Source organism: Solea senegalensis, linkage group LG2 (assembly GCF_019176455.1).
Source record: "Solea senegalensis isolate Sse05_10M linkage group LG2, IFAPA_SoseM_1, whole genome shotgun sequence".
In the NCBI taxonomy this organism is placed as follows: Eukaryota; Metazoa; Chordata; class Actinopteri; order Pleuronectiformes; family Soleidae; genus Solea; species Solea senegalensis.
Window position 1 is genome coordinate 31,126,952 of NC_058022.1, and position 21,400 is coordinate 31,148,351.

Genomic DNA, 21,400 nt, shown 5'->3' on the forward strand with positions numbered 1-21,400 from the left:
TGGGCAGATGTTGGTCATCCCATGTCCGAGTCATGGCATCAGTGTAAAAACAGAGCTTGGCAGATGGTTGGCTGAGGAGTGCCAGTGTTATTTGTGCACAGCTGTGGAAACTGTACTGTTTTCTGAGCCAAAAGCAAAACAAACTACTTCTGAATTTGATTTGGCTTGCTGTCAAGATCTCAATATCGTAACAGGGACAGGGGTCTACAATCGTGTAATACTGACATCAGTAAAGGTATAACTGCTTAATTGGATTCATTGGGGAATACATAACATTGCAGTTCCATAACAGACACTTCAACATTTGCATGAGCAAATAAAGCAGGAACTTTCCTAATTTGCCCATCACTCGTTGCTAGGTAGCAAACAAACACACACATAAAAAAAAACACACACATGCACACATAAGCATTTTTTCCATTTGGGACTTGTGATGCAAACTTTCCCATGTAAGGATCTATGTACTGTAATTTGGTAAACATTTCCATTCAGAGAGATGCAGAGGGGAGAAAGTTTTGTTCATGAAGGCTATTTTTGACATTTTTCTGACTTTTTCAGGACCTCCTTCGCAAGGAGTACGACATCCGAAATCAAAAGTAAACGTCTCAGCTGCTTTTATGGTGATTATTGTTCATATGCATCACTGAAACTCAAATTCCCCAAAAGCGTGCCATGTTTTCAACAATCCTTTTTTTTTTAGAAATTTGCAACATTTTTAGTTCTGGAACAAATACATAATTGAGCTGTTTAGCTGCTGTATGCATGACCTGTATTACTTCAGGCCTGGTAATCAGATGATAAATGACTTTTCCAACCCCCTTACTCAATGCCCCTACTTATCCAATCAGAATTTCTAACAAACGGAGCCTTAATTAAGTATAATCAAAACCAAAGACTGAGCAGTGCACACATTCTTTATCAAAGACTGAAAAATTACCACAAGGATGTATTTACACGCTCGTTTCCATCCATAAGTGCCGTATTTAAGTCTGCTTAGGAATCTGTATTTTTAATTTAGGGACAGCTTTGAAATAATTGCACAAAATAAAGTAGGATTTTGTGTTGCATCAGTCTTTCTGAAAGCCTGCTGTGAGGCCGAGCAGCTCAGAGTTAGCTGGATGAAGTGCAAGGATTAATTGCATAGTTAACGGTTTGCATCACCACCGCGTAGATTAAAACCAAAATATTTGGCTCATTCCATGCTTTTATTTTGGGCTGAGTGAAATCGAGCATGTTTCTATTTAAAGTGTTTCATACACGCCAATCCCTCATTGACGCTTATATTTACATGACACATCCAAATGAGTCCTAACTGCTCAAAACTCGTTCAGCAACCATTCTGAACACACACACACACACATTCAGTCCCACCTGTGATTTATTTGCGCAAATATAGTTAATAAATGCTTAATAAAAGCTTTATTATTCTAACCGTCGGGAGTGACCCTTCACCCTCCGTGTTTACCACTCTCCCCTCAGGCAGGCATAAGGTCATGCACACAAAAACAAATAGATTACAACACAGCTTTTCCTCTAAGGCCCTCGATGCACTGCTGAACCTCTGAACCACTGAACCTCTCTCACTGAGACATACATGTGCAGTTTTGTTGTTGACAATGACAATACAATAACTAAGCATTGATCTACCTATCTATCTATTATGTAATCTATTACTACTGTCTAATTATTTGTTATTGATGCTTAATACGGACCTTATTTCATTTACAAATTCACATTTATGTGTTCATTTGACACTATACTCCATAAAAAAGCTTAACTGGGGATGAAAATGAAGTCTTATATTGGTATGAGGACACAAGTGCCTTCCTACCAATCTAGTCATCATGTAATCCAATACTGATTTGCCTTAGAAAGGATAAAATGGAGTGATATGAAGTTTCTATATATATATATATATACACACACACACACACATATATACATATATATATATACTGTATCTATTAGTATGTGATCTAATACTATAATTACATGACATCATGTTACACTAAGTGGTTAATTATCAAATCCTTGTACATGCTTAACAAATGTAAGAAATAATTGTTTATAAGCACCTAAAATGATCTCAGTGTGTTTACACATTAATTTTCATGTGTTCATTTGGCCCCATGCTTCGAAAAATGGGTTAAAATGAATGTTATAGTATTGGTATGAGGATATCTACCCACTTATTAACTGTAATCTAATACGAATGTGCTTAATTACATCATTGTTATACTGACTCATTCATTATATGTTAAATCTGTGTTCAGTCATTGCTGATTAAATCAAGTAATAGTTGTTCATAAGCACTTATTTGTTTACAAATCCATGTGCATGCATTCACTCACTCCATAGAAATTCTAAATATGTGTTAAAACGAGGTGCTGTGATAATAGTATAAGGCCAAACGTCTTCTATCTTGTAATCTAATACCAATGTGCATATCTACTATGGATGTTTCATTAAAAGGAGTAAAAATTGTTCGTAATCACCTTAAATGACCTTATTTTGTTAACAAAATCCATGTCCATGTGTTGATTTGCACCAGAAAAAATAATGCTAAATATGGGATAAAATGAGGTGTTGTGATATTGGTACAAGGACACGGGGAGTTTTGGGGGACGTACTGTACTGTACTGTAATTAAGGATTTGACCTCTTGCACACAGAACTCTCTCTGTGCTGTGGCACATGTGCTGGATGTGTCCTCGGCCCATCACTGATCCCATGCCTTCCTCTATCAATGTGGAGTTTATCCAGAGTTTGTGTTTGCTTAACAATTCCATGGGATGGAATTTAAGTAACTGACCTTGGTGGGGATTACTTTGCACACATGGGCAGATACTGTGGCCTGTTAGGCCTAATTAGCTAGTGGCCGTCCCAGACACAAATCCTCAACCCCAGGCTCATATTTATAAAATGCCAGGCTTTCTCCCGTGCTGCTTTTCCATCCATGGTTTCATGAAATGACATATGAGGTTCTATATGCAAACAGCCCTCTGGGCATCTTTCTGACTCACACCCCTTAGAAACGAGACAGCTTCAAATGTGCCCTTTCTCCCTCCCTGCACCCGTAAGCTGAGCCAGGAGGACGATCGTGAATAGCGCCAAATAGTATTAAATCAGGTGTCACCCGCAAAACAAAACAATCTGCATTTATATCTGCGGAGTAAGGTTACACACGCCGCTTCTATTTCTGGGCCCTTGGATAAACACCGATTAGCTTACCACACTGGACGGGGTTGGACGGGCTTGGCACCTGAAGGCTCGGCCTCACCAATCGATAGGAAACATACAGTCCATACAGTAGGTTCACTGTGGCGTTTACTGTACACAGCCATATAAATTGGTAGCAGCTGGTGACTTTTAATTGAGTGTCAATGGACATGTCAGCCACAGCAGGGGAGGTCTTTCCATGTGAGGAATGCTCGGCACATAGTCCTTTACTTTGTTTGTTTATTTATGAATTCTGGGAGCTGGGGGCAAGGCTGTGTTGATTGAAACAAACAGGACACGGTATGTATCGTAATGCAGAGTCTTCCAGCTCAAGGACTACGACTCACTGTGCTGTACAAACTCAGGTTTCATGTCCTTTTATATTTTTTGTTAATAAATAATACCTAAAAACTAAGCTATACTTAAAAGGTCCAGTGTGTAATATTCACTTGTTCTGTGGAGGCCGCCATTCTGAACACAATGGACTAACTTTTTTAGTTAGGGCTACATAGGTTCTCCAACACACTTGGACGGGAAGGATGAGGCGAGGGACATTCAGCTGCAACATGCACCAGTTAATGTACCGTTAATATGAAACATAGGGATCAAAAACATGGCTTTGTGTGTGGCGTCTAATGGCGACACTGCAGAGAGACAGCAACAAATGAAGGAAACTACGCTCGACTCTCAGTTTCCTCAAGTGGGTCAGGGAACTACGGTGGCCTTAGCGTACCAGAAAGGATGTAAACACTCTTTCACGACTCTGTTGTGTTGGTTTATGTCATTTTTGCAGTATGCCCTTTGCAGCATGGCGGCTAAAGCAAAGCCCTTACCCTGAGTACATATAAAAATGTCTTATTCTAAGCCAACTAATATGGTTATTATACAAATATACTTATCAATGAACCCCTCCTAAATGTTCCACACTAGACCTTTAAAATAATAATAAAAAAAGAAATAAAGTGCACAAGTCTGTTAACGTCAACTACTTCTAGAAATGTCCCTTCAGAGGCAACGTTGTGAGCATTACTAATATTTTATCCCAAGCCGATGGATTTAATTTAACTGGACTTTTATATGAGGACATATGAGCAGTACCTTATTTTCTGTTAAAATAAGGTTTAAAGGTCACCATCAACACTTAAGCTCTACGATATGCAGTCAGGCTGTTAATATGGACATGGAGAGTTTTGGGTTGATATGGCTGGTCTAAATTTTTTTTCTTCCATTTATCTGTTAAAATGTAACAGTTTAGTAATAACAAAATAGTCCAAAAATTGCTTAATGTAAAAAAAAGAAGATTATTTGTGTCTTTCATTAAGTTTTATGGACTAAACGTGTAAACCTACATACAAGTACAAATCAGATGATTCATTTTAAATAATCACTGATCCTGATTATGAAAAAAAAGAAGGAAAAATATCCCAGTTGATTATTGGAGCCACCTTTAATCTTAATCGAGTTGAATTGTGATAAAGGTGAAGATAAGAGGGGGATAGACATTAACCTTTTAAAGGTTCTCACTCTGCGTCCTTTCTGAAGCAGAAAATAAGGAGCTGTGGGTAATTTCCTCGAACACAATTTGCTACAATAGAGCCAAAAAAAGTGACTTTAATTCATTTTCCCATCATAGAGTTTGTGGTCCAAGAGAGCAAACCTGGGAATTTGTAGGACCCAGCAGAGTTCTCAGCCTCCGGCTTCACCTGTTCGCTTTCACATTTCTTCCCCTTTTTTCACTTATGTTCATGACTACCATCTCCCCACGACAATAACCTAAAACCTCCAGCCTGCAACAATGCGGTCGTACGTGGGCTGCAGCTTTCTCATCCTCTCCGCGTGTCTCGCCGTCGCCTCCCTGGCCGAGATGGTGTTCCGCTGCCCGGGCTGCACCGCGGAGCGACAGGCGCTGTGCCCGAAGCTCACCGAGACCTGCGACGAGATCGTGCGTGAGCCGGGCTGCGGGTGCTGCCCCGTGTGCGCCCGGCAAGAGGGCGAGACATGCGGCGTGTACACCCCGAGGTGCGCCAGCGCTCTGCGCTGCTACCCGACGCCCGACTCGGAGCTTCCCCTGGAGCAACTGGTGCAGGGCCAGGGCCAGTGCCGGCGCAAAGTGGACACCGAGACCAGCACCCCCAGCCTGGAGCACCGGGAGCAAACCAGCGGTCAGTCACTTTACTGGAAACCGGTTTTTCTCCCTCTATCAATTTTTAATGAGGGTGTCTAGACTGCAGGCTGAGGAATATTGCATGGTCATGAAGGTCTACAGTGACCCTTACTTTACTCTCTATTGTATGATATATTCAAAGAGTTTATACATTCTTCAACTAGCCAGTGTTGGGCAAGTTACTGTAGTGTATTGCTCCTTGCTATTTTGTTATATCCTTGTGTTATAAGTGATAACTTACACGTCATAATACCATAGTATGTTTGTAAGAATAATCTAAAAGAGGTGTACCACTATTATAGGGGGGAACTGAATTGGAGCTGCAACAATTAATCCTTACTATTTTAATTGATTTGAGTGTTTTTTTCCTCTCTATATGTAAAGCAAGCTCTCTGATTTTTCAGGTTCTTAAATGTGTACATTAATATTCCGGTTCCTTTGCTCCGTATAACAAAGAAATCATTAAAAACTGAATCGTTTTGGTATGTGGACAAAACAAGACGTTTGAGAACGCCGTCATTCCGATGACTGGGAAACACTGACCATCATTGTTCAACTTTTTCTTACATTTTACGGAACAAACGATTAATCGATTAATAGAGAAAACAATTGACGGATTATTTGAATATAAAAAAAATAAGGTTAGTTGTGGCTCTACTCCAAATCCGCTGCAGAATAGTAAATATGGCTGCCCGTCTTCCACAACTTTTACTGTTGACCGTTCACAATAATTCAGCGTTTACTTTACTTAAAGTAATTGTAATTAGTCAAGTAACTGCTGGCTACTGAGTACAGTTATATATGCAGATTAACATGTTACTGCCCAACACTAGGAAACAACTCACTAATCAGAATCACACAACTGATTGTGATTTAATTGTCCTGTTTTTCATTGTTTTTTTTGCTCTACACCAAGTTGCCAATCAAACAGAATGGTTTCACCAGTGAATTGTACTGCTCAAAAACCCAGTCATTCAGCTGGGTTGATGACTTTCTCACTGAGGTCTGATAGTATTGCTTGACCGAGCCTGTTTTAAGATGGAGGATGCAGCATATGTATATGATGTGATCCCATTTCTCTTCACAAAGAGGCAGAATAACAGTAACAACAACAGAAAATGTACACACTGCAGCTTTAATTTTACGACAATATCTCACGTGGCACCACTTCATCTCGTTTTAAATGAATGACACAGCAAACATGGAAGTGAAGCCTGACTTAAAAAGGTTATATATGTGACAAAAATCACAATCCTTCAACGCTGTAGAAGTTTGTGCAGTCAGCACTTTTCCCAAGCGTGATGCATTCTTACACTCCTGTCAAACTCTGTGCTGCACAGACCTGTTTCAAAGTGTTGCGAGGCATCCTGGTGTGCACAAGGGGGTGGATGTGAGAAAACAAAAGGAACAAGTTAACCTCAGCTATGATCTGAACACATCTGGCCCCTACAGTCTTTCCCACTCTTTCCACCCTCCTCCAAAAACAGAATCGGCCTCTCTCGAAACACGCAGTATAACAGAAAGCCAAGGTAGTGTCCTGCAAAATTCCCAGAAGTTGCACTGATTCTCTGCGATGGATACAGAAAAACATCACAGTATTGATGTTGACATTTCCACAGGGGGCTGCGTGAGACAGACGGACAGAGAGAGAGAGACAGCAGCAGCAAGAATGTCACATTGATTGGAAAAGGTGGACTTTAGGCTTTGACCGGGAGTAATTGTTGACAGTGAGTGACTGTCTGGAAAATTAGTTGGACGTGGAAGGATGTGGTTTTGGTTTTAAAACAAAGAAAGGTGACAGTGGAGCAGCGAAGCACACAGCCTCATTAACTGGCCGGTTTTCAAACACACTCCAGTCAGTGAGAAAGTCGAGCAGCACTAGTCACGAACAGTGTTGATTTCTTACTCAGTCCCAAATCCACGCTTTGTCAAAGTTTACCTCCAGACTGACACGTGTTTATTTTGGCACCGAAGCCCTGGAACATAGAAACTACCGGAGACGGCGTTCAGAGCCGTTCTGTTCTCGCAGCGTGCTGACAAAAGGTCAGAGAACGCCTCAAGACACATGAATGATTCAATAATCAGCCCACGATCATGACTTACTTCCACTTTTTACGCAACCTCGAGTCTGTCTCTCCAGCCTTCCGCAAACAATAACAGACAAGTAATCAAACAGACATGGATTGTTACGTAAGAGCAAAACAAGAGAGGCACGTTTGTGTATGCATCATGTAAAGGTTTGCCTGCAAGGAGGAAATTTGAAGGTTGATTTTTCTTTTTTCTTTTACCCCCTCGGGTGTGGGCCAGGCTTTTGCAAGCTGAAAGGTTTGAGATGCAGCGACGTGCGTCCAAACCCCCCCCCTCCCCAAAAAACAGTGAAAGCTTAGAAATGGGCTCTGACTGCGGAGTAGTTTTGGATAAAAGCCTCGCTACCGCAGAAGGAAGAGTGATTTCTGACAAAGACAGGGAGTACACTGCTTTCTCAGGGACACGAGGAAAAAAAAAAGACAGGAAATCAAAGTGAGGCTGAGAAGGCGCAGAACCTTGTTCATAATTCACTGCATTTATCACCTTCACAATTCATCACTGTTTATACTCTTCTTTGCTTGAAAAAAAAACATGATAAAGTGACTGCTGGTGGAACATAACAGGCTCTTGTCAGGCTCCTGCTTTTGTTTGGCCGAGGTTGAGAATCCACTGATTTGATTCCCTGCAATAAATTCTTCTTAGATACACAGCAGGGAAAAAAAGACTAACAGGATAATCTGAAGGATTGAGATCCTACTGTCGCGACATCTCCTTTCCTCCTGAAATAAATCTTTAAATTAGAGGGGACTACCATTTAATGAAGAGGTAGAATTAATGGATGGAGTGTCAGTGACTTTTAAAGCCGCAGTGCGTTTCTTTTTGTGTCTCTGTTCGGCCTTTGTGAACAGAAACGATGGAACAGGCTCTGTCAAGCAATACTATCAGACCTGTCTGACGGAGTGGTTTTTTTACAGCCCAATACACACCAAAGAAATGTCACATACATTAGCCAATGTTTACAGAAGAAAAATTGATTTGATCCGGATCATCCTGAGCTGCACTCACTGCAATCTTTCGTCTACTAATGTCTGAAGGGTCAAAGGTTAGCGCCACTATTCCTTTGAACCCTGGAACAATTATACAAGAGACTGAGAGATAAGAGGTTACAGCAAAGTATGTTGACGAGTGAATCACAAAATGTGAGGTGGACACACATTTTATTGTTCGAATTTGAACCCCAATCATACGATTGTGCTCAAAACGTGTGTAATAATAATACAGGGAAATCAAAGTTAAACTAAGCAAACAGTGTTGTGTTATTGAAATGGGGGGAAATGAACCCACTGAGCTTTTTGTATGTGTGGTGATTGGATAGAATGCACTGGCTCTTTTGTGGCTTCATTTTGACTTGGTATGGTTTTGGAGGCACCGAATTGCAGCATGTTGGTGATTGGTAATTATTTTACAGAGTTTATTCACCCACCCAAGTCCAGAGACATATAATCCTTCCAGGATGTCGTCGCGTACCCTGGTATACTCGCTCGTCAGTGTCCTGTAGTATCCCCACATCACCATCGGGTGACTTACAAGTCTGAACGCAGGGCATAGGGCGCATTCCGACCAAAGAATAGAATAGAACGATGCTTCATCTCCCTCGGACAGCTGAAAAGTCCGTTAGGCAGCGGAGTCGGGGTGTTGGGTGCCGGTTTGAGGGTATAGTAGTATATAAGACCGAGCCCTGCCACTCTGTGGGGGAAACTCATTTTGGCCACGTGGATTCACAATCTTGTTGTTTCGGAAATTACCCAAAGCTCATGACCAAGTGGTGGGTAATTCACACTTTTCCGGCTGAGAATTATGGCCTGAATTATGATTTGGAAGTGCTGATCTTCATCCCAACTGCGTCACATTTGGGTATCTCAAGGCTGTAGTAACATTTGTGCATTTATGTTTTTAAGTGATTATACATTTATGCAAACATACATAAAGGTAGCATATGTTTTTTATGAATACAACTGTGTATGAATGTGACAAACTGGACCTTTAAGTGTTTTGACTATCAAAGTCCAGATTGCATATTTGGTAGCTAGACTCCAACCTGAGTTTAGAAAAATCTGCAGTACATAAACTGAACCCATTCCAAAGGGAGGTTTGTATGTTCACAATAATAATGTTTGTTGCCTCGGTAACTGTTATAAAAGGAAAAATGAGGTGGAAAGTACAAGGAGGGGTTAAAAAAATCCTCTCATGCCATCTGGCTGCTGATATAACATTATTAGCTAAGAAGGGGCATTCCTGTGTACCTGCGGGGGTGTCTGTCCAGACGGAGCCCGCAGGACTGAAATAGCTCGGAGATAATCCCCACACTGACCCGCCCAAGGCTTTTCCAAAAACAGGGACATTTGTGCCATCTTCCCCCCCCCCAGACGTCAACTTCATATGTAGCTGTGCCAAGAACCACCTCGTGCCTATCTGGACCCAGAATAACTTCCTGCCTTCCTCTATGGTCAAGGGTGAATGAAGAGAATACAAACACTGTCTGAAGTGAGAGTAGAGGGGACGCGGATGAAGGGAATTTTGTCAAGAGACGGGCAAGATTCATCGAGATTTATTTTATCCGTCTCGAAGGAAACATGGTAAACTGTGTGCCAATTATACTATACTTAGTTAAATGCCACTTTTGTCTTCAGCAGGTACAGAGCAGTGTTTCCCAAAGCTTTTTTTACATGATGATACAAATGATGCCACACCACTGTGCCCCAATTTACAATATAAAGCACTAGCAAATTTTCCATTATATAATGTTTTATTGCCACGTAATGTTATTTTGAATAGGTTAACCTGTCATTAGATATAATATATGTTTGATACATGAATCACAATATTTTATACACCTTAATTAAATGTAGAAAAGAATACAAATATAATCTTGTTAGTGTATGTCTACTCTTATGCATGTATGTTTTATTTAATTGATTCTCTCAGATACAAATCGATACTAACAATTTGTAATCAGATACTAATTTGCAATTCCATCACACTGACAGTGTTATTTAACATGATAATGCAATTATTTATGTTATTGCAATTATGTTTATGTATATTTATTGTATATTTATTTCTATACGTCATGGTGACGGGGATAGAAATATCTATTTTGTTATTAATGAGACAATAAATTGAGCTGAAGAGTTGTTACGCAGAGGGGAGTCTGAATGTTTCTTTTCAGACTAATTTTCAGCATAGCTGCGTGCAATGCCCCACACGTCCAATGTGTCCCAGCATGCCTCGGCTCATGTCCTAGTTCAGGTCTGGAACAGTCGCCCCAGAGTTCACCCAGTGGTGCCGGTAGTGAGCGAGTTGTTCGGTCTTGGATGTCACAGTATGTGTGTGCATATACGTGCCAGAGCCTGTCCAAAGCAGCGCTTGTAGATGACTCCTGTGAGCCAGAAAGCCTGGAAGGTAAACACATCTGCACTCTGCCGAATTTGTGTTTCTAGGAAAACAGTCCCACAAGGCCTTGTAATGGATGATGGACTGCAGCTATTCGGCGGAGTGCCTTTTAAGAACATTTCTTAAGTGGCAGTTGACCTGTTTCACAGTTTCTGAAGCGTGTTATGTTGGAGAGATGTGCTTTTCTCCCTTTCATTTTTACCTATTACTACATTCCTGCAGTTACAGTTTTTCCCTCCAAACGTTTTGAACACATTTCCAGAAACCGTGGCTCCATTTCTCCAAACCCTCAACACGTTCACTTTTTGTTTTTTACAGAAAAGATCCACAATTCTCTTACAAAGTGAAACACGGCTCAAGTTCTCTTTTCACAAAAGTGATCCCCCTCCAATAAATCAACAATAAACATTGATATGATCCAATTCAAAACATGAAGAACCAAGTTTTGGCTTCATGAAGTTATGGTAGATATTTAAATGTGAGTTATTTTCTTGTTTTAGTGAAGTATAAGGTTTATGGGCAGCTCATGGCCAAGAGGCATGGAATAGGGCTTGTAACCGGAGGGTCGCCAGTTAAAATCCTAAAATGGGTCAAGGGCTGGGTTGTCCCTGAGCTGAGCAAGACACCCAATCCCCCCAGAGATAAGTGCTGACCACTGTCCACGGGCTTGTGCATGTGTTCACTACTGGTGCGTGATAAGGACGGGAGGTCAAATTCACTGTGACTAATATTGGTGTGTGTGCAAAAATAACTTATTTATAATTGAAAAAGGTGAAAGAAATGTTTTCAAAGTCATTTGAAGGCTCTTTTCAACTCTTGATTAGAGTTGGATAAAAGGATGACTGTTTGTTCTCAAGGTCATTTCCAGTTGAATGCACTTTGTATTTAGAGATTGAGACTAATATCTGGGAGAAAAATGGAACTGTGCTCAGGGTTTAGCAGTGAGGTTGTGTGCTTTTGATACGCCAGCCTAGGGTTTTCATTTGTCTGTGTGTGTTTGTGTGTGTGTGTGTGTGTGTGTGTGTGTACAAAATGGGGAAAAAGTGAAGAGGCATAGTTTGGGTTTGGCTGACTTCTCCTCTTATTTACCAAGAGTCCAAGAAATCCAGAAAAGTCTTTTTCGATGTTGTTATTGTGTGCACTCAGGGAACAGAATTGAGAACCGGAGCCTGAACTGGGTCCAAATAGCCGGAACCACCAGCCTCTGATGCCGTTTGTGATGAGTTGTTTATCTGAAATTCATATTTCTGTGGCCTTTGACAGTAGGTGTCAGTTTTACATCTGTTGAGGTTGTGAATCTTTGGTTCCAATCTTTGGTTCCAATCGTTGATCACTTGTTTTTCCGCTACACCTACACTAGTACATTTCCAGCCTGTGTGAAACTGCTAAACTTGAGTTCACATAATCACGATATGATCATAAATACCGTATCAAGCTCTTTTTAAGGTCTTTAAGGCGACGAAAGTTATTGAAGTGTTGCTTGATGCTTAAAAGGCTCTACGATCTCAAATGCAATTTACATTTAAACTGTTCAACTAGAAAAAAAAAGAAAGAGAGACCACCACAAACGGCAATTTACATTCATTTGGTTGCTGTTTCCACTTTCGCCAAAATTAAATATATATGTGTGGTCAACTCCACCATTCAAAGCTCATCATAAACCACACATTTAAAGCTAAGAAAATGACTGAAAGTCCAACCAGCTGTAAAACTATAAGAAAGACATCACACCAACGAGTTTTGCCTGACAGCCAAACAATCCGCGGAAACATGATGGAACTTTTTCAGCCCATGGCGTGCATTCTTCACGACTTGGCTGAAGTCTGCCGTTTGCTCAGCTGACCAGAATTCAGACGATCAGACATGACACTCTTGGCTTACGTGCCATCTGGGAATTCAGCGTGGATCAGAAATAGAAAGAAAGGCTCTCGGGGGCCATTGTGTGGGGATTAATTCGAGCAGTAGACTGGACAGTCGGCCTGCTGCTCTGTTGATTCTGCTGATCCACAGCCCACCGCTGTGGGATGGCTTGTACTGCAGGAGCCTAGTGCCCCCTTAAAGGATCGGATATTGGACAGATAGCTATGTACAGACTGTGGAAATGCCAAAAAAAAAAAATCTGCAACAGCATTTTAGCCGAGTCATTTTGTGGGCTGTTTATTTCTTCTTTGTGGGAGAGGAATATTTGTTACAGTTTTGGAAAATGATGTCTTTGAAACAGCTTAAATTGGCTTGCACAAGTTTGAACGGTCTAAAGTGGGCTGATTTTTCTGCTTCTTAAAAGTAAATATTTACTCTCTCTTTGCTTCATATATTTTTTTAAACTTTGCCTTTATTGCATACACCTATAACACACATGGAGATGTAATCACACTGCTTCAGTTCAGTCTACTCATCTCCTTGCCATTTCAAAATCAATCAAAAACATTCAACTTAAAATAATGTTATCATGTAATCAACACTTTTTCAACCGGAAGTATTTATCTACAATCACTTCTTTATAATCTATATTTATTCTCACATTCACCTCTTTATAACCTAACCGACGATGTCTTGATCAGTGTTCACCAAAACAATGGAAACATTTAATAATAATATCTTCCCTTTTTTGTGCTCTTATTTTGAAATTCAAACGGCCTTAAAGCTTTTGAAACGTTCTACATCACACAATAGAAGTAATTGCTGTGTGCTACATTTATATTTAACTCTGTTTATGACTCCCAAGTATCGTCCCTGCGTTAACAGTATTAGAAAACACTAATGTCAGTCCTCTGCATCTGTGTCGCACTATATCACTGTTCTTCTGCTGCGATGTCTCACTCCACCTGTGACTGGCGTCTGCCATTGTTGACCTACAGTTATACGCACAGTGCCCTCTGCTGACTAGTGTATTCTTATGTTGTTACGTCTTATCCTTGACTCCAAGTCTGACCACCTAACTTGCACATCTTGGCTAATATAACCGAGTTGTGCTCCCCGCTGACTTTCTGTTGCACTCTGATTCTCATCATTACACATCACTAACACTTATCCACCCATTTTATGGACCAATTACTCAATTATTCGACAAAATAATCGATAAAAAGTTCAGTTGATCCAAATGCAGTTTAAAAAAATGAAGATAAGAGTCTTTAATAAATAAAAGTAACAAAAACAAATGGCATAGAATTAGTAGACTTAACAGTTAATGGAAACAACTTGACCTGCACAATATGTTTAAATAATCACACTGCAATCATTTTGCAAGATGTTACGTGTCTGTGATATGGCTCATAGTTGGTACTATTAATCGTTTTTTAAGCTTCTTAAATATTGCACTTGGTTGTATGGCAATTTGAATTCTTTTGTGATTAATCGCGCAGCTCTGACTCTGGAGCGATCGTCTCAGGTTCCTTCAGAGAGAGTGTGATGGCTTGCACGGATTATGTAATCCAACAAAACAAAAGTCACCCCTGCTGCCAATAGTCCTGTATGTGTTTATCTACACAACTTGCACGAGCGGGCGCACGCACACACACACACACACGCACACAACTGATTTCAGTTGACTTTTGCCCCCCTTTTTTTTGGAGAATCTCAGTCATCAAAGGCAGAAACGGAGAGAACACGGTTGGAGCAGGTGGGAACTCAAGTCCAACAACACCTCATCCATCTGATGGCAGAAGGCACCAGCTCCTTGTTTTTGCTTCTTTTTTTGGAATTTCCCTTCTCCCGTTCTCTCTCTTAGGCCTTTTGTAATCATATTCTATAAGCGGGTGTCAAATTGACCTCTTGCAGAGCGCAGACAATCCCTCTCCTCTAACACACACACTCTTGCTTTCATTCTCTGGATTACAAATGCCTTTCCACAAGTCTGCACATTACAGCTTGACCGTTGCATAACTGTGAACTACCCACTGTCCGACCTTCTCTACTGTCTCTGCTTGTTTCCCCTTCTTTTCCTTCAGGTGTCAAGTGAAGCCGTGCATAGGTGAAACACAAACTTTCCTGCGGAAAAAACTTTGTGTCAATAAAAAAAAGGCCTTTCAGCACGTCTGAAACGATATTCTCAGCCGCTCAACTGAGGCGAGATGTGGTCCCGTTGTTTTTTATGGAATTTTACATCATTTTGATTTGTGTTTTTTCACCTTAAGTCATGTTGGTTTGGCGTGACACTCCTCTTCCACTCCTCCGTGAACTCCAGACTATGTTCTGTTGTCAGAAACAACACAGATGGCTTCAGTCTATCTTTAGTTTTTTTGTTTTTTTTTGTTTTATGAGAAGAGATGATGGATTTTTTTTTTGCCACTGATAAGAAATCTGAATTTCTTATTGTTTATTCCATACATTTTTAACTAATGAAAGGCATTCTTAATTGTTGGTGGTTGTGTCTCGATGTAGTTGTAGTAGTGGGAGTTTAGAGGAGGTGCTGAAGTCTATGGTTGTACATCAGATCATATTATGCTGAAAGGTTATTATGGACAAAATTGAGCCATAAAAAATATAGTAGGTACCCCGGTCAGTGTGTAAGATTTAGTGACATCTAATGGCAAAACTGCACATTGCGATTAAGAGAGGACCCCTCCTCACCCATTCTTTCCCAAGCGTGTGAGGTACCTACGGTGGCCTGTGAATACCAGAAAGGCGGTAAATACACTTTCACAAATCTATTCACTCTTTTTGCCATTTTCTCATTTCTCTTTTTGATGAATGCATCAGGTTTAGCAAAGCCACATACCATTGAATTGGTTGTAAGCTTCAAAAAGCAAAAAGCGGCTCATGGAAAAGTAGCAAAGGCTAACCCCACCCCCCAAACAACAAAAAATTAAATGTTATCTACTGCACCTTTAACTATAGAAATCCAAAATGTCGTGGACTGTTTGCTAAGAGACAAGGTTTGTTTTTGGTCTAAAACAGCTTCTTTGAACAGAAGTGTAGAAAGTGAAGGCAAATGTTTATAAGGTAATAAAAAAAGTGGAGTTGTACACAGAGAAATATGATGCTGCCACACTTACCAATGCGCTCTCTGCAGCCATTTTGATAGGTCACATCACATTAGGAAAACTGCAGGGTTAAAACAATCAAATTACTGATGGCTGAGTTCCATTTAGCAAGCCTTAGGTTACGGGTGCATGCCGCTTCACTGGCACACTTGCTGTCCTGACTAACATGAACTGAACTAAGCCTTTGTTCAGTGATCAGTAATTCCTGCGCCTCCTCTGCTAAAACTTGTCAAAATGGCCTTGTCAGTTAACGGAGAAGAGGAGCTGGATGTGAGATAACGAGACACAGGTGAAAACAATCAGGAACGGGTGTGGCTAATTAGGGAGAACAAAAAAAGGAAAGGAAATGCCACAAAGTAAAACAGGAAGTACGATGGATTAGATGCAGAAAATAAAACAAGAGCTAACATAAACCCTACAGTATATAACTAAAAATCCCATGAAAATACATTAGAAAGACCAAGACTAATAGTTGCAAAGTTGATATCAACTGCTGTGTTCATTTATTAACACTTTTTAATGCCACTTGAATCACGTAATTGGGGGCAAAAGGCAGCCGTGGAAACCTGCCTGTGACGAAAGTTCCAACTTTTCCCTCAGACCACAAGCATGTGGTTTCTTCACTGTATGAAAAAGTGACTCACCTCAGTGCTGGTCTGGACACATCATAGCTCACTCCACTCTCACCATAGTGAACCAAGTATTGTACTCACACAAAAAGTGAGCTGGATTAAAATAAAGGCATATCAATGTAAGTTCAGTTCATTTGTTTTCAAATCAAAATGACATTTTTTTTTAAATCAGGGCTGAAATAATTGATAACAAACTTAACTATAGAGTACTTTGGTAGTGGATTATTCGGTTTAAGTGGTTACTTTTACAACATAAAAACCAGCTGTGTAACATTTCAGCTACTTAAATGTGAATATATGTTGTTTTTATGAAAGTTTGAGCAACACTTTACAACATTTCTGACTTTTACGGCCAACACAACTCATCATTTCCTAGAAATAATAAGCAGATTACTCGATAATGAAAATAATCATTAGTATCAAAATGTAACTGTGAAATGCTTTGGCAACAACGATAGTTTTTGTTCAGGTGAATATAATCATGGATTGTAATGAATTAAAATATTTTTTCCACATGTCTATCGCCTACAAAATTAGTTAAGTGTGAAATTTGTGTTTGGTTGATTATTTCTTTGTTGAAACAATGCTCAACCCACAGACTCAACTCTGCTGCTCAAGCCACATATGCAGGTTCCTTACAAATGTGGCACCATTAGAAAGGGAAATAAACAAGCTTTCGAACGGTATGAGTTGTATTGCCAAGAAGCATTATTACAACAAAGAAATAATCAATGTCCTTACTTTTTTGTGCTAAGTTTAGTTAAAGCATTATTTCATGAACAGAAAGTTGCTAAACAGTTACAACATGGACTTTAAGTTTTTCCTTGTTTAGAAATCAGAGCAGCCGATGGTCAATTAGTGCGTTTTTGATCAAATCATTTTAAGTTTTTTATACAAATAACTGAGCACAAAACAATGTAAAAATAAAACAAATCAACTTTTGGATGAAATAAAAATACAATCAGTGACTTAGCAGCACAACTGTGTCTTGGGTCTCTGGGCGCCCTCTCTGAACCCCCCCTAATAAATTTATATATTTACATATATCAACAGAAATAAAACATAAATGTTATGCAGAACAATACCACACAACCAACACTCAGTTATCAGTAAAGTAATAGCAAATAATAGCAAGAGATATGCCATGTAGCACAGACTCTTGACTCGGACAAGAAGCTAGTGGGGGTCAACTTTACGTGGTATCCCGATGATACTGGTGTCGCTTTTGTGGATCTATTAGCTGTCCATTTGGGGCCCCAATGGACAAAAGTTCAAAGTCAGGGCCCGAGGCTATCGTCTTGTTTGCCTACGCCATTGCAACGGCTCTGCTTAGCAACATTTATCAAGTTTCTGAGAACAAAAAATGTGTACATTTGCATGAATAATACTTGGCTTGATTGAGTAATTCACCTGCCTCTAATCAGAAAAGCAAAGCTGGTATTTAGGCTATGAATCATTCTCTATTTACTTATTATCTGTGTAGTTTATCAAAAAAAATTCTCCTGCACCTTCACGGTCCAAGTTCACCCCTGTACTTTTCCTCAAACCTCCTTTTAGCCCAGCGGTACAATGTGTCTGTCACTCTGAAAAATGATCAGCGCTTATCTCGCTCCACTTCCAGCCTCTAAAAAGCCCAATCCATTACCAAAGTGACGGCAGCAGGGCAGCGGAGGCTCAGTGCTGAGAGAGGCCCCCTGAAAGTCACAGGTTAAGTGCTTTCAAAAGCTGAAGTGTCCTTGAACAAGAACAGAAGTCCTCTCCTGCCAAAAATCCAGCTTCTATGGAGAACTTAGTCGTATATATGTGGTAAAAATGTGGGATCTTCTCTCTGTGCAGGTGAGGCTGTGGAGCCGCTGCCTGAGCAGGGGGTGAGCGAAATCCCGGTCGTTCGCAAGCCGAGCAAAGAGGCGGCGTGGCTGGGACCCAAGGAGAGCGCTGTACGCCAACATAGGCAGGAGATGAAGACCAAGATGAAGACCAACAAGGTGGAGGAGGTAAAACCGACTCGACCAAAGCAGGTGAGGCATGAGTGGAGCTCAATTTCAACAGGGAAATATGTGTTATTGCTCCTTTTTCTTCCATAATCAGTTATCACACAATTTAAGGTGAAGTTGCGTATTGCAGCTGTGTGCTAGACAATCTATGAAGCCTTCAGTTAGCATTAAAACTCAAAAGATATTTAGTTTGTCCAATATGGATTACTATAAAAACATGGTGGTTAAAAATAGCAGCCTCCATAGCTGATCCAACTCTTGATATAAATATATAAAAAAACTCTTTATGTAGTGATAAATAACAATTATTTATTTATAAAAACATTATTATAATTATTTTATTTTCAAATAATAATCTCACCTCCATTTTACACACTGGAGCAATAAACAAGGAGTTGAATGTCATTACAACAACCATCATGAAAATAATACTTTAATTTGTAGAGCGGTTGATAAAGTATTAAAAAGAACTATCAAAATAAGATGGTCAAATATCAATGAATCGTCTAAAGGAGAATTTAAAAAAATGTATGTAAGAAAATCATTTGTCAGATAAAGTGCAAATATAACAACTCATCCACATTTGTAATGGAACTTAACATTTTAGCTCTCATAACAGACTGCACACTATTTTGCTGATTACTTGTTAGTTTGTCTGTAAACTGATTGATTCTTGCACTTTAAAAAAAAAACAAAAAAATGACTTAAAGAAATGTCATGGCTATGAAAGCAGTGCAGGTATGTACTGGGCAGCTTCTTTTAAAAGGTGCAGTGTCGCCTCCCTCTGGTGCAGCAGCTGTTTGCCCATTTCTTTTGTTTCCCTATTTGAATAAAATGTGCTGGCACATACAGCATAGCAGTGCCCTTTAAATGAATCTAGGCTCCAATGCAGTAAAGACCAAATCATTATTTTAAGGCTATTAACAATGGGACAGTTTGGGGAGGCAAAAACCCCCACACATTTAGTCTTAAAATTATATCATAATATTCCCTAATGATATTGCATGATGACATTTCACAGCATGGGGGAAGGACTGATATATAGTTCACAATATAAACGTGTTTATGATGCAAAATGAATCTATAAGTCACAAAAACAGACAAAAATCAAACAAATAACACATAGAACAACTAATTAAAAGCACTTACAGGACTCTTTTATGTTCTTGGTGTTAAAGGGTTAACAATGAGAGTGTAATATGTGCTGATGAAATGTCCCATTTTATTCAGATTTTTTCATAATTTCTTATTTCATGGCATATACTTCCTGTATTTTATGGTGGAACTTTAGTAAAAAGTTCTTAAATGACAAGATTGACAGCAATTTGCTGCTTCGACACACACACACACACACACACACACACACACACACACACACACACACACACACACACACACACACACACACACACATGATATGACTGTAAACATGATTGCCTTCCTTTTTCTTAAAGACTCAGTGTCAGCAGGAGCTAGACCAGGTGCTGGAGCGGATATCTAAGATGCCCTTCAGAGATAACCGAGGTCCTCTGGAAGACCTGTACGCCCTGCACATCCCCAACTGTGACAAGAGGGGGCAGTATAACCTCAAACAGGTGATGCATGGGGGAAGTGGGTGGCATAATGTGTCTCATGTGGTTAAAAGGTTAAAAGGTGGGTAAAATGTCACAACCACTAGTTTAAACAAAGAAATGAGGGGGAGAAAAAATATTTTTGAGCTTTATTTTCTGACAAAAACAAATAACTATTTGTGTTTCAGTGCAAAATGTCTCTGCACGGTCAGAGAGGCGAGTGCTGGTGCGTGAACCCCCACACCGGCCGACCCATCCCTGCAGCCCCCACTGTGCGAGGCGACCCCAACTGCAGCCAGTACGTGAGAGAGCTGGAGCTGGAGCTCACCGACATGACCCAGATATAAGTGTGGCATGAAACTTAAAAAAACAACAACAACAACAACAACAACAACAACAACAACAACAACCTGGGAACAAAGAACATCCGAGTAAGCTATTATATTATCTGTTTCTCTGGTTCTTTTGATGACAGTGACATTTGGAATCTTAACATCGGCCAGAAAGGATGAAAACGACACAAGTAGGAAACAGATAAGGCTGCGGGTTTTTTTTTCCTTGTAGATGTTCAACGACGTCAGCTGAGCGTGTCCGTGTCTCTGCTTTACTAATTGTGACTTAGCTCAGAGTTTGCTCTTTTATAAATGTTTTATACTGTAACGTGTTGAAAGATGAGAAGACCTTCGACATCATTTGCTGTTTTTTAGGCTCATTTTTATTTTTGTTTGTTTGTTTTTGGTCCTATGGCTTGCGGACTGTACCGTTCCACCACACGCTGTACTGTAGCCTTTGACTTCACCTCACTTTTAATACACAGTTGAACAGGAAATGGAAGACATGTTGGCGTGAGCTGTATTAGTGCATTGAATGTTCAATAGGGAGGACCTGACTCTAGTGATTAACAACTTTAAAACACTATTAAAATGGTGATGAATTGACTTTGTGTCTGTGTTTTTTTTTTTATAATTTTAAAGGTCTAGGACAGGACTATTTAATTACAAACTCATATGTGCCACATTTTCAAACAGCAGCCTGTAAGCAGCAGGTGAGGACAAATTTAAAAAGTACATCAAAAAGTGCATTAACCCTTAGAACACAGATCATTTTGGCTGCTTTTTTCCATTACTATGTTTAAACATACAGTATGAGGGTATAAGAATATGCAATATAGTGGCTTATGTCCTTTTTTTCCTAGGCAATTTGATGAAAAAAAATAATTAATTAAAAAAGTCCAGTGTGTACGCAATAGATTTTTTTTTAAATTTTAGTTGAAAAGCTCATAGAACAATAAATTGCAATTTGCTAACTGCACTGTCTCAAATAGTGATTTTAAATGAAAACTATTCATCATCCAGCCC

The 21,400-nt window shown here is 39.8% G+C and overlaps 1 protein-coding gene across 1 annotated transcript; it reads left to right on the forward strand.

Moving 5' to 3' along the window:
- Nucleotides 1–4,856: 4,856 nt before the first annotated feature.
- On the forward strand, nt 4,857–20,980 carry igfbp2a (insulin-like growth factor binding protein 2a). The gene is made up of 4 exons (XM_044049950.1): nt 4,857–5,380; nt 18,314–18,495; nt 19,926–20,066; nt 20,231–20,980. The coding sequence occupies exons 1-4, from the start codon at nt 5,014–5,016 to the stop codon at nt 20,387–20,389; spliced, it is 849 nt and encodes a 282-aa protein (XP_043905885.1). The 5' UTR covers nt 4,857–5,013; the 3' UTR covers nt 20,390–20,980.
- The last annotated feature ends 420 nt before the right edge of the window (nt 20,981–21,400 follow it).

Bases quoted from the DNA above. Each gene is read 5' to 3' on its own strand.
- igfbp2a (XM_044049950.1), top strand. From the start codon at position 5,014: ATGCGGTCGTACGTGGGCTGCAGCTTTCTCATCCTCTCCGCGTGTCTC. The intron at 18,496-19,925 runs GTGAGGCATGAG...TTTTTCTTAAAG, and splicing joins AACCGACTCGACCAAAGCAG to ACTCAGTGTCAGCAGGAGCT. The intron at 20,067-20,230 runs GTGATGCATGGG...TTTGTGTTTCAG, and splicing joins GGCAGTATAACCTCAAACAG to TGCAAAATGTCTCTGCACGG.